General features: G+C 39.7%; 1 protein-coding gene across 4 annotated transcripts in view; it reads right to left on the reverse strand.

The window, feature by feature from the left end:
* Positions 1-4,050: 4,050 nt before the first annotated feature.
* The window catches only part of LOC136387164 (cryptochrome-1), a 71,599-nt gene continuing 61,843 nt past the window's right edge, over positions 4,051-13,806 (reverse strand). The window contains exons 6-14 of one of the 4 annotated variants that reach the window (XM_066358224.1): positions 13,127-13,267; positions 12,732-13,043; positions 11,453-11,604; positions 11,019-11,221; positions 10,823-10,915; positions 9,629-9,631; positions 6,378-6,449; positions 6,191-6,290; positions 4,051-5,073 (exon numbers count right to left, since the gene is read on the reverse strand). In XM_066358224.1, the coding sequence (XP_066214321.1) occupies positions 4,935-5,073; positions 6,191-6,290; positions 6,378-6,449; positions 9,629-9,631; positions 10,823-10,915; positions 11,019-11,221; positions 11,453-11,604; positions 12,732-13,043; positions 13,127-13,267 (1,215 nt within the window). In that variant the 3' untranslated portion in view covers positions 4,051-4,934. The other 3 variants (XM_066358222.1, XM_066358220.1, XM_066358221.1) reach the window with 3 other exon arrangements.

A 13,806-nucleotide genomic window follows, 5' to 3' on the forward strand; every position in this document is an offset into this window, starting at 1 on the left:
AATGCTAACTGAATCTCTGAGTTTAGCCTCAGTACCCAATTTGTGCTCAGTAGGCTTTATTGAGAGGGACTCACACTTGCACTCTTATTCCAGACAGTAGCAGCAAGAATCCTGGCTCTCTTGTCTCAAGATCGATTTTGACCTCTAGGAGATTCTAGAATGAACTGAGCAGCTTTTGTATATAAAATGGGGGAGTACTTGTCCAGTAACTCTTTTCCTTCTAAGTTACCCTATATAAGAACCTTATTACACATGGTTTTTTTTTTTTGTTTTTTTTTTTTTTTTGTATTTTTCTGAAGCTAGAAACGGGGAGAGACAGTCAGACAGACTCCCGCATGCGCCCGACCGGGATCCACCCGGCACGCCCACCAGGGGCGATGCTCTGCCCACCAGGGGGCGATGCTCTGCCCCTCCGGGGCGTCGCTCTGCCGCGACTAGAGCCACTCTAGCGCCTGGGGCAGAGGCCAAGGAGCCATCCCCAGCGCCCAGGCCATCTTTTGCTCCAATGGAGCCTTGGCTGCGGGAGGGGAAGAGAGAGACAGAGAGGAAGGAGGGGGGGGCGGGGGTGCAGAAGCAAATGGGCGCTTCTCCTATGGGCCCTGGCCGGGAATCGAACCCGGGTCCCCTGCACGCCAGGCCGACGCTCTACCGCTGAGCCAACCGGCCAGGGCCCACATGGTTTTATTGAACACTTTTCTTGAAATACAGGGACTTGGGGTCCAGACTAACAAAGTGTTTCACATGCATTTAGGAAAGAGGATTTAGAATAGGATACAGAGAAGTTAAGGAACCTCAACTCAAGCTTAGACCTCTGTGGTCAGGAGGGAGGGAGCAGAGATGTGCTGTGGGTGCTGGCAGCTTGTATCAGGGCTCCATAGCAACTGTGTGAGGAATGATAATATGCACGACCCTGAGAATTGTAATCAAACCTTGAACTTGACCAACTCAGTTATGCCAACTGTATTAAATGTTACCCAAAGCCTTTTCCATCCTAAATATTTAAATGGTGCATTTTTAGGGCCACAGAAGTCAGAAAGAAAAAAATAACTTGGATAGAGAAAATGGGGGAAAGAACCTAACATTATGCATATTATCTATAAAAAAATTACAAACATATTTGAAATCGTGGAAAGATCCTGAAGTTTCTAGTATGTAAGAGATGCTTTAATATGTTACTGGCATCAGTCTTTTATATCTCAAGTTTACTAATTTAAGTGAATATGAAAAATATAAGGCCTTTGTATAGGTTCATTCAAAAGCTTGGTTCTCTCAACTCAAATTTTTCAGGTTGCCAGCCCAGTTTTTGGTAGTTAAGAGTTCAAGAAGTATTGGCTGAATGAATAAAAGGTCTTGAATCCCTCAACCACCACTGGGCAGGGTTTTTGGAACAGTCACCCTTCTAGTGAGGGGAGAGCACTGTACGCAAACATGGTGCATCTGCCCAGCTGGAGTACAGTGATTGATACCTCTCTCTCCATTTCAGTGATTCTTGTTAGTCACAATTTACACCAAACAGCAAATGCTTTCCAATAAAATCCTAAAAAAGAAAACAAAATCCCTCTACATATCTATGTGAAATATCAGTGCCTTTGCTGAAATAGTGTTCTTTTGCTAAAATACTTACATTAAAACTGAATCTTTTATTCCCCTGACTGGTGATGGCAAACCCTCAGTCTCTGAATTCTCAATTCTGTGCAGGGCAAACAGGTCCAAAGAGCATGGGGTGACATATGTGTATTATGAGAAACAATTAAAATATTAAAATAATATTTCTTATTAACAGTGGTGAAAGGTTAGGCATTTTGTTCCTTTTCTCAGTAACAGCATTTATTGAGCAGTATTAATTCATTATCCAGGATACCTTTTATTCTTTCAAATTTTAGTGAGAAGAGGGGAGGCAGAGAGACAGACTCTCACATGCACTCCGACTGGGATCCGCCTGGCAAGCCCATTAGGGGGCGATGCTCTGCCCATCTGGGGCCCTTGCTCTGTTGCAACCGAAGCCATATTTTAATGCCTGAGGTGGAGGCGGTGGAGCCATCCTCAGTGCCCAGGGCCGACTCCCATGGCTTCAGGCGGGGAGGAAAGGGAGAGAGAGAGAGAGAGAGAGAGAGAGAGAGAGAAGCGAGAGGGGGAGTGGTAGAGAAGTAGATGGGCATTTCTGTGTGCCCTGACCGGGAGTCAAACCTAGGACTTCCACACACTGGGCTGATGCTCTACCACTGAGCCAACCAGCCAAGGCCTTAGACAGGATACTTTTAAAATGCATTTTCATCAATAATTTATTGTTCTTTCTGGATTTTTGACTCAAATTTATCTTGAGTTACCTTTAAATCTGATTATCACACTGAACATCTAACCATTACTGAAGACAGGAAAATAAAAAAATTACTTGTTATAATGGCAAGCATTAGCCTACTAAAGACAGAAAAAGAATAATAGTAACAACATTAATGGCAGCTAACCAGAGCTGCAGCAAACAGTTACACAGACCATGCACTGCACAGTCCCGGGAGCTACACAGCACGGCAACCCTGTAACGCAGTGGTCCCCAACCCCCGGGCCGCGGACCGGTACCGGTCCGCAGAGAAAGAATAAATAACTTACATTATTTCCGTTTTATTTATATTTAAGTCTGAACGATGTTTTATTTTTTAAAAAATGACCAGATTCCCTCTGTTACATCCGTCTAAGACTCACTCTTGACGCTTGTCTTGGTCACGTGATACATTTATCTGTCCCACCCTAAAGGCCGGTCTGTGAAAATATTTTCTGATATTAAACTGGTCCGTGGCCCAAAAAAGGTTGGGACCACTGCTCTAACTCACATTTTCTAGTATATCCTGCCAAATGTCAGGAACTGTCATGGATTGTCATATGCAGTATAAAGCAGATGCTACTCTCATCCCCATTATGTAGACAAGAAAAAAGAAGGCACAGAAGGTTAATAACTTGCCTAAGATTTCAAAGCTAACAAGTGGCAGAGCCAGGCACTTTTTTTTTTTTTTTTTTTGGTGACAGACACAGAGAGAAAGATAGGGAGGGAGAGAGATGAAAAGCATCAATTCTTTGTTGTGGCTCCTTCTTTAGTTGTTCATTGATTGCTTTCTCAAATGTGCCTTGACCAAGGGGCTACAGTAGAGTGAGTGACCCCTTGCTCAAGCCAGCAACCTTGAGTCAAAGCCAGTGGCCATGGGGTTGTGTCTATGATCCCATGCTCAAGCCAGCGACCCCGCATTCAAGCTGGTGAGCCCTAACTCAAGTCGGCAACCTCAGGGTTTTGAACCTGGGTCCGCTGCATCCAGTCTGATGCTCTATCCTCTGTGCCACAACCTGGTCAGGTGAGCCAGGCACTCTTTTTTTTTTCTTTGTATTTTTCCGAAGTTGGAAACGGGGAGGCAGTCAGACTCCCAGATGCGCTCGACCAGGATCCACCCGGCACGCCCACCACAGGGGGCGATGCTCTGCCCATCGGGGGGCGTTGCTCTGTTGCAACCAGAGCCATTCTAGCGCCTGAGGCAGAGGCCATAGAGCCATCCTCAGCGCCCAGGCCAACTTTGCTCCAATGGAACCTTGGCTGCAGGAGGGGAAGAGAGAGACAGAGAGGAAGGGGAGGGGGAGGGGTGGAGAAGCAGATGGGCGCTTCTCCTGTGTGCCCTGGCCGGGAATTGAACCCGGGACTCTTGCACGCCAGGCCGACGCTCTACCACTGAGACAACTGGCCAGGGCGAGCCAGGCACTCTTAACGTCTTATCCTGTACTGACTAACACATAGTTACAATCCCCATTACTTGAAAAAAAAATCTTTTACGTTTTTCTTGCAGATAACTTTATTTTTAAAAGTATAAAGTATTTGGAAGATAATATTTTTATTTGGAATAATTTTGAAAAATACTATTTTACTAAATACTGTGTGGTAGCTGTTCATTCAGAATGGTGACATGTGGTTTATAGAATCTAATTTGTAATCATATCTCAAAAACCAATGTTCTTCCCCATCCCAAAACAAACAGTTAAAAGAAGAAGAAAATCAACCACAAATACACAAGATTCCATATATGCATACTTTAATAACAAGGGCCACTTTAGCTGTAAATGAACAAAAAAAAGGAGACAAAGAGAACTTAATACATGATACTTGCACAAGTTTGGTCAAACAGGCATACATGAAGCTTTAAAACATACACTGTCTGTATTAACAGAGGCTATACCTACCAATTTTGATTACACACTGTAGGAATACGCTGTGCAGACTTGCAGAGTTAGGGTAAACAATCAGAGACAGCGCGGCGCCCTAGGGTGAAAGCCCTTAGTGGACGAGGGTCCAGGGGCCTCTCTGACCACACTGGAAACAGTGCGTGCTGAAAACAGCAAAACAGCAGGACAGGATTCAGTAACAGAAAATGTTTAGTCTCTCAGAAGAGATTAGAAGTCAGCATGTTCCTTGTCCTTTACTTCACCCCCTGAAAACTTCTGCTGTCCGTTTCCTTGAGTTATTAGTACTGGCTAATAAATATCTGAGTAAGGCTGGGAAGGGCTTCAGTCCTTCAGTCCTTCAGTCTGCTGACTGACTGTTGCCTCCCCTCCGCCCCTCAGAGGATTTCATCTGGTCTCCGAGTAGTTCATTGTCACTGTGACAACACACATTTCCTAAAACATTATTATCAAAGAGTGCAAAGTTGGAGCAAACAATAATGTCAAGAAAATAGTAACAAAGTCTTTTAAGAAAGTCTATAAACCTCCTAGTTTTCCACATTGACTCTCAAAACTTTTTTTTATATCACAATACCAGTTTGCTATTTTAACTTTAACCATATATGAAAAATTATCAAAAATATATTGATGGGTCTATACTTATTGTGCTATTTATTTACATTAAGCAAATTCTTTAAGTTCTTTATATACAAATTACCATGTTTCCTATGTGAAATTCATTATAAAGATAAAAACCACAGAAATGTCATTAGAAACAACTGCTTTCCATCAGTGAAGAACATTTTTAAATAATTTAACTGAAAAAGTAGTGAACTCCCCACCAATTTCAGCTGCAACAGTATTCTTCCTGAATGTTTTCTGTGATTTAAGGGAAAAAAAAAACTGGGTAAAGGTTGATTGCAAGGAATTAGATGATATAAATATGATGAGCATTTATTGATCTTCAAGAAGTTTACAATCTAATTAAGTTGGCAATAAAAACAGCAATAATTTTTAAAATGTAAATATAAGATAATTCGAAACAAAAGTCTTCAAAAACTGTCCAATGTACTGTATAAATACTTTTAATATAAATTTAAATTATAAAGTAGTATTCCAGAGCTAACTGAACTAAATACAGGCAAGGCTCTTTAATACTTCCAAAAAAATGCCCAACATTAAAAAAAAATTAAACTATTTCCAAATTGGAAAGAATTTAGATTTTAGAAGTATCACAATAGATAAAAGAAATTTATCAAGACTTAAGAGACGCCTGACCAGGAGGTGGCGCAGTGGATAGAGCATTGGACTGGGATGCTGAGGACTCAGATTCGAGACCCCGAGGTCGCCAGCTTGAGCGAGGGCTCATCTGGTTTGAGCAAAGCTCACCAGCTTGGACCTAAGGTCGCTGGCTCAAGCAAAGGGTCACTCGGTCTGCTGAAGGCCCGCGGTCAAGGCACATGTGAGAAAGTAATCAATGAACAACTAAAGTGTCGCAATGAAAAACTGATGCTTGATGCTTCTCATCTCTCCGTTCCTGTCTGTCTGTCCCTGTCTATCCCTCTCTCCGACTCTCTCTCTCTGTCCCTGTAAAAAAAAAAGAAAAGAAAAGAAAAAAAGACTTAAGAGACAAAGATCTGGGGAAAAGTTCATAAAATTAGAGTCACTTTAATTGTTTTAGACTCGTGGTCACATAGGAAGGAAATAAAAAAGATGTCTTTTTCTGTACAAAAACAAAACAAAAAAATACTTGAGCACAAATTAATTAGCTTTTTAAATTTAAACATCATTGATTAAGATGACCATAAAACTGAAGACAAAACTCTGTTCAGTACAGACACATTTCTCTTGTCTAAGAGCTAACTGATTTTGTAATAATCACTGAAAAACTTATGCCTCTCTGGTTTGATAGAGATTAGCTCCATTTTGGAAAGATCTTAATTTATGTTCATTACACAATCTACTAAAGCAAGAAATAAGGCTGTAAAATATCTACCTAATTAGTGCTCTGTCGCTGGACTTTAGGACCCATACTCTGCATGTCTTCCTCTTGACTAGGACGCTTCCCACCGCTGAGACCAGCGCCCATGGAGCTCCTTCCTACACATGAAAAAATGTCTGTTTAAAGTAGGAAGTATGTTTAAAGATGCAAAGCACAGTATGCTCAAATGCTTAATTCTTACCTTGCTTTAACAGGTGAGTTTGCTGACTATCTCCATGAGCATAATGTAAAATACCACTTCCTTGAGTGCAACCTTTAAGTAGTTAAAACACAGTAAAATTACTTATAATTCCAAGTTGTATGTATTAAGACTACAAATCCAATTTTTAGTATTTGTATTTAAAATCATTTATGCTTTTAAAGACTAAGCCTCAATCCTTCACATAACCCAAAAATAACATTCCCAACTGGAAAACTTAAATTTAGGGTCAGAGAAAGATCGATTGTTCAAAGGCAAAATCTCTGGTATTCATTTTCTAAAACAGATCTCTTTACTGGATGACAATAGACACTTGACCATAAAGGCAAAGCACAGGACAGCAGATGCATAAAATCAGTAAGCACAAAGAGGATTGTTTAGGGCGTTGGGATGGGAGCTGGAACAAGACGCAGTGAGGATACTGAGGAAGGAAAGGTCAACTTTACTTAGATTCATAGAGGTGCCCCTAGGCCAAGTCATAAACCAGTTGCCTTAGTTTAATTTTCTCAACTTCATCAGTTTTATTCCTCTACAGCTCTAAGATAAATAAGAATAATCTCATAAACAACATATTGAGTGAAAGCAGCCAGATACAAAAGAATATAAACTATAATTCTATAAGGCTCAAAAATGAGCAAAAATAATTTTAGAAATCAGGAAAATGACTACCTTTCAGGAGGAGGGGATAAATTAATATGCTCAATAAATATATTAGACATTCCCTTAAGGTGGGACTTTATTTCCTTAGAGAGCTAAATGATAAGCAGGCACTTAGGATCTTCCTGAGTCCCTAAATTCAAGAATATCTGTATTGCCTATAACTTCCCCATAAAATATAGTAAATTATATTTTCATGAGAATAGCTGTACAAGAGACAATGATTAGAGAATAGAGCTTTGCTGATCCACTGGCTAGGACTAGCTTAGTCACTTACAAATATCACAAATCTACATATTCATGTATCATCAGCAACATTACAACAGTTAAATTTCACATGCCAAGTTTACCCAAGATGAAAATCTTAGAATGAAAACTTTTTTTTAATTTTTATTTTTCTGAAGTGAGAAGCAGGGAGGCAGAGAGACAGACTGCTGCATGCACCCAACCGGGATCCACCCGGCATGTCCACAAGGGGGCGATGTTCTGCCCATTTGGGGCATTGCTCTGCTTCAATGGAAGCCATTCTAGCTCCTTGAGGCAGAGGCCATGGAGCCATCCTCAGGCCAAATTTACTCCAATGGAGCCTTGGCTGTGGGAGGGAAAGAGAAAGAGAAAAAGGAGAGGGGGAAAGGTAGAGAAGCAGATGGGCGCTTCTCCTGTGTGCCCTGGCCGGGAATTGAACCTGGGACTTCCACATGCTGGGCCGATGCTCTACTGCTAAGCCAACTGGCCAGGGCCAAAAACAACCTTTTACAATGTTCCTGTCTCTCTTTGTTTATAAAAAAGTTTCTTAAGGACAAAAAGATTATATAATCATTTTCTCCTTTTGTTGCATTAGCAATAGCACCAAAAGAATTTTCCATTTACTAAATTCTAACTAACATACTATGGGGTGAAAATTGCATACCAAAGATATTCAAAGGAAATGTGCCAAAAATTTAATGACTGTCTCTATTGAATGGAATTGTGATTTTTGTTATTCTATTCTATTTCTTAATTTTCTCAATTCTCTATAGTAAATAGTGGCTTTTAAAGCAGTCTTGAGGTATAATTGACAAACCATAAAATCCACCTGTTTTAAGTGTACAATTCAATGAGCTTTAGTAAACTTACAAGTTGTGTCATCATCGGCACAATCCAGTTTTAGAATATTTTCATCACCCTGGAGAGATCCCTCATGACAACTTGCATTGATTCCCTATTTCCACCCCTCAGCCTAAAGTAACCATTAATCTACTTAGTCTTTTAAAGACATGCCTTTTCTGGCAGTTTATATAAATGAAATCACGCAGTATGTGGTCCTTTGTGCCTGGCTTCTTTCTGTTAACTTGATATTTTGAGGTTTGTCCTTGAGGTTAATGTTGCGGCATGTATCAGCCTTTTGTTCCTTTTTATCAATTAATATTCCATTGGATGGATGTACCACATTTTGACTATTATAAATTAGGCTATTATAAACATTCATATATAAATCTTTGTGTAGACATATATTTTTATTTCTTTGGATACTTAGGAATGGAATTTCTAGGTTGTATGTTAAATTTATGTTTGGCCTTTAAGAAACTACCAAAATGTTTTTCAAAGTGGCTATACCATCTTACACCCCACCTCTCAGCAGTGTATGAGGGTTCTAATCTCTTCATTTTCTCTACAACAGTGGTTTTCAACCTTTTTACAGTTGGGGACTTGTGAAAACAGAATTATTTTGGAGACCATGAAGGCAGAAATCATCCTGAACAAAAGCAAATTCAAACAAGATCACTGGGTCTATAATCCTCATAGAACATCAGGCAGTCATCTCTTTCACAGACCAGTTCAAAACTTCTGGAACACGTCTGCAGACTGGCAGCTGAAAAACACTGCCCTACGACACTTGTTATTGTCTTTTCTATTCTAATCACTTGCATAGGCACAGGGCAACCAACTCACGCCTATTTGTCCAGGACTTTTCAAGTGTTAGCACTGAAAGTCTGTGCCCGAAAAAATGCCCTCAAAACCAGACAATCAGTGGTAGCTGATCACCCTAAGTGGGTGAGAAGTACTATCTCTTAGGAGTTTTAATTTGAACTTTGCCTATGACTAATAATGCTGAACAGGTATTTTATAATAGGAAAAGTTAAACTAAAACTTAAAATAAAAATTGTGGTTCGTTTTATTGTAAGAACAAAAATACTTCAAGACATGTATATATGTATGGCTTATTCATTTCATGAGCTCAAAATAAAAATTCTAGAAAAAGAAGAGGAAGAAAGTGCAATGTGTGTTACAGATATTAAGAGTTTCCCAATCATTTACAAGCCTAAGAAAGTTCATAAAGAATCAATCCTGCCCTTTGATACGCCTTGTGAAAAACTGTAAAGTAAAAGCCTACAAACAGAGTAAGTATGGGGCATAAAGGGATATGCCTCAGAAATATAAGTCCTTTCAAATGAAGCAGAAACCCGAGGGAGAAATGCTTAACAGCATAGCCTAAACCCTAAAGATCTTTCCATAATCACCCCTGCCTCCAAGTCTACAATGCTCTCTCCTCCACCTGCCTACCCAAACGCTACCTTCCCATCTTCTAAGAAAACTTCCTTAGTTCCTTCATTTCTTAATAATCTTTCCCTTTTTGGGGAGATAACATCTTATAATTTATCAATGTTTTCATTTCCCTTCCACACCCCCATTTAGATTTTAAGCTCACTGTAGCTTTTATGTCTTTTGAAAGCTTCACAGCACCTAGCTACAAGCTGTATTACAGGCAAATACGTACATGATTAGAGTACTTTTAAAGTTTATTAATCTTATTAGATCATAAAATGTTATAAATTTTATAGATTTGGGAAGCAAAATTATTCCAATTTAACTTATTACCATAATTAGTTTTGCAGTTATCTTCAAATAATAAATGCAGATTTGAGTGGACTAAGAAACAGTGTGAACCATCATTATCCACTTGCCTGGCACCTAGAGCCGGTTGCGTCCCACCCTCTGCTACTTGCCTATTATCTCAGTGCTGCCTGTCAGCCTCATGTGTGGGCAGAAAAGGCAGAATGTGAACTGAACAACAGATCTAACAGAATTTCTGAATGATACCATATTGATACCTTACCAATTTACTTCAAAGTGTCAGGAGACTCTGAGAAAGGACATTTCTGAAGTGTTCTACCATTATTGACAATAATTTGACTGCCAGGTAAAACACGTTCCAGTAATAATGTCCTTTACTTTATTAACACTACATATGGCATTGCATTTGCAGTGGAGGCCCAGTGATACGGGAAAGAGTGGGAACTGTAGGACTAATTGGACTTGGATCGGAATCTTTGCTCAACTACTTACTAACTGTGGCATCTTGGTTCCATTACCAAACCTTTCTAGGCTATTTCCCCAATCATAAAATGAGAATCTCACCACTATCTCCCCAGGTTACTATGACAGTGTGGCAAAAATCTCTTATCAGGAACAAAGTAGGCAGTCAAAATGTGAGTGCCTTTGTTCCTTTCTCTGAGCTAACCAGAGGACAAAATACATGCTCTCTCTCAAAAGGGTGCAGGATAATTCAGAAAGGCTGTTTTTAAAAAGGTTTTACTTTCAATAACAATTCTGAACATCTGATTCTTTTGTTTAAATGAACATTCCTCAAATGATGCCCTGCTTTTAAGCAAATTAATTAGCTTCACTAATGGAGTTAGGGTGTATGCTGTATGTATGTGTATACAAATGTATGCATGTGTACCAAGACCTATTACACAAATTTTAAAGATAGATTTTTAAAAACATACCACTGCTGCTACAACCAGGGATATTTTCTCCAGGAGAATATCCCATGAGGCCTCCATTCCCACTAGGATTAGAAGGCACTGATGCAAGAAGACCTAAAGGGAAAAAATTTCCCATCAAATTATGACCACAATCAAATGAAGGGTAGGTACATAAACAGCGGCCAAAGAAACAAATCAAAGGCAGTTACTGACATACCTAGTCCTCTGTATCGTGAAAGCTGCTGGTAGATCTGCTTCATCCTCTCAATGTTCAAACGACTTGCCTCAGCATGGTTCACCATTGGTTTAGGATAATTAACTCCTATCAAACATTTGGCTACCTTTTGGATACCTTCTGGTGCATTCCAGGGATCATAGATGTATTTTGCAGGGAAGCCTCTTAGGACAGGCAAATATCGCCTTTTGGGAGAAGGGAGAAAAATTAGTAATAAAATGAACTATAGGCAAATTATAATAAACTATTTATTAGCTATGAATGACTAAAATTAAGGCAATGCCATTTAAATGATGTTTACCCTTCTCATCTCTGCTGACCATCACGAGTGGGGTATACTTTAAGTGTTGCTTAAACATGAAAAGCTCTTCCTAGACTAGTTATTCCAAACTGAATAATAATCACCCTTGACTTACCTGATATAGTCTCCATTGGGATCTGTTCTCCTACCAAAACCAACAGGGCAATAGCAGTGAAAAAACTGTTGAAAAAAGGAACTACAAGACAGCCACATCCAACTTCCAGCATTTATGCTCCAATCCGCATCAAGCAGTAATTCTTCAAATACCTTCAGAAGTAACAGTAATCAATTAGTTTACACACACATAATTCTCATAGCAAACATTTTCCAGGTCTCTGTAGATCAAAAGTCAAGACAAAGAAAATCTAGCACAGAACTGTAAAATTAAACATTTCAAAGTTAGCTTCTTTGTCTATGTTTTGTGCTATAATGAGTTGTTTCAGAAAAAGAAATGTATCAGTAATATAAGTGAATTTAGGAATAAAATTTATCTTTCTAATTTTGCAGTGTTATGTGGGAAGAGGGTAAAAAATATTTCAAGCTACTGATTTAAAAGGAATATGAGGAGGTTAAAAAACATAAGAAAAAGAAAAGCAATAAATGCTATCGAATAAATCAGCAACAGAAACAGCAGCTTGGTAGACTGGCCTACATAAAGGAAGTATCCAAACATAAATGACCTTTAAAATGCACTAGGCATTATAGGGTTTAAGTGTGGAATTTCTTGATCCAAGAGGGAAATAGAATGAAAATAAATGATTTTTAATAAATCCATGAAGTGTATGCTACACACCTACCTCATATACAACTTTGTACCAGAAAATATAACAGATGCAAAAAAAAAATAGGATCAGAAATGTTCCTTGGAGAGGGGAAATTTATGATAAGTAGGAAGGTAAAACATATATATAAGTCCTGATATATATAACTATAAGATGATGCCACCAAATATAGTATGCTTCATTTTACATAACAGAAGTACTATTGAAGAACTGTGATGTTGAAGTGAGGTAAAATGATGTATATTTTAATATTTATTCTATAAATATACTATTTCTAAAAACTCTTGGGTGAATCCTTTCTCTGACAGAAATGATCACCTATAAATATATTGATGCAATTATGTTCCAATGTCAAATTTTATAGTTACCATGATGGCTAGGCTGGTTTAGCCATAGAAATGACTTGAGGTTAATTGAACCAGTTTTCACCATGTCTCCTGATTACACCATTCTGGTCTCCAAAAGTGTAATTGTATTGTGGGAATTAAATGCTTTTCCCACTGAAAAACTAGAATATAAATAAATCTACATAATAGACAACTTCTGGGAAATGTTTTAGTAAGGTATAAGTCCTTCAAAATGAGACTGTGCCATGTTAGTTAGAACACTTACCTTCATTCCTTCTTCCCAACTTATCCACAGGTCACCTCGTGTCAGGAAGCAAGCAACTGCATGTCTGGCCAAATGGTGAATCCAGCCTTCCTGACGAAGCTGTGTCATGATGGCATCAATCCATGGAAAACCTGTCCTGCCTTCTGCCCATTTTGCTAAAGCCTCAGGGTTCTTATCCCAAGGAATCTGAACACAGATGGGGTTTCCTTCCATTTTATCAAAGCGTGGGTTATTTGTTGCTGCTGTATAGAAAAATTCACGCCATAACAGTTGCCCATAAAGGGAAAGGGGAGGAGAACTGTTCTTTTTTACCTAAGATTGAAAACCAAAGAAGTGTGTTATAAGCAATTTTTTAAAAAGTATTTTGAAAAATAAAATTCAGTTTTAGTTAATACCTTTTTGTAGAGATCTGTTAGTTTGAAGTAAAACAGTCGACATGACAAACAACCAAAGCGGAGGTAAGGGCTGAGTCCAGTAGGGCTCGCAAGTAGGGAATTTGCATTCATTCGAGGTCTTTCAAAGTTTGCCACCCATGCCTGAAAACACACAAAGAGAAGTACATTAGCTTTTCCACTTTATTTACTTATTTTTTTTTCTTTTTTTCTTTTTCTTTTTCTGAAGCTGGAAACGGGGAGAGACAGTCAGACAGACTCCCGCATGCGCCCGACCGGGATCCACCCAGCACGCCCACCAGGGGCGACGCTTTGCCCACCAGGGGGCGATGCTCTGCCCCTCTGGGGCGTTGCTCTGCCGGGACCAGAGCCACTCCAGCGCCTGGGGCAGAGGCCAAGGAGCCATCCCCAGCGCCTGGGCCATCTTTGCTCCAATGGAGCCTTGGCTGCGGGAGGGGAAGAGAGAGACAGAGAGGAAGGAGGGGGGGGGTGGAGAAGCAAATGAGCGCTTTTCCTACGTGCCCTGGCCAGGAATTGAACCCGGGTCCCCCGCACGCCAGGCCGACGCTCTACCGCTGAGCCAACCGGCCAGGGCCTATTTACTTATTTTTAAAGACTTTACTTATTCAGCCTGACCAGGCGGTGGCATAGTGGATAGTGTCGGACTGGGATGCGGAGGACCC

The sequence above is a fragment of the Saccopteryx leptura genome, chromosome 1 (assembly GCF_036850995.1).
Source record: "Saccopteryx leptura isolate mSacLep1 chromosome 1, mSacLep1_pri_phased_curated, whole genome shotgun sequence".
NCBI lineage: Eukaryota > Metazoa > Chordata > Mammalia > Chiroptera > Emballonuridae > Saccopteryx > Saccopteryx leptura.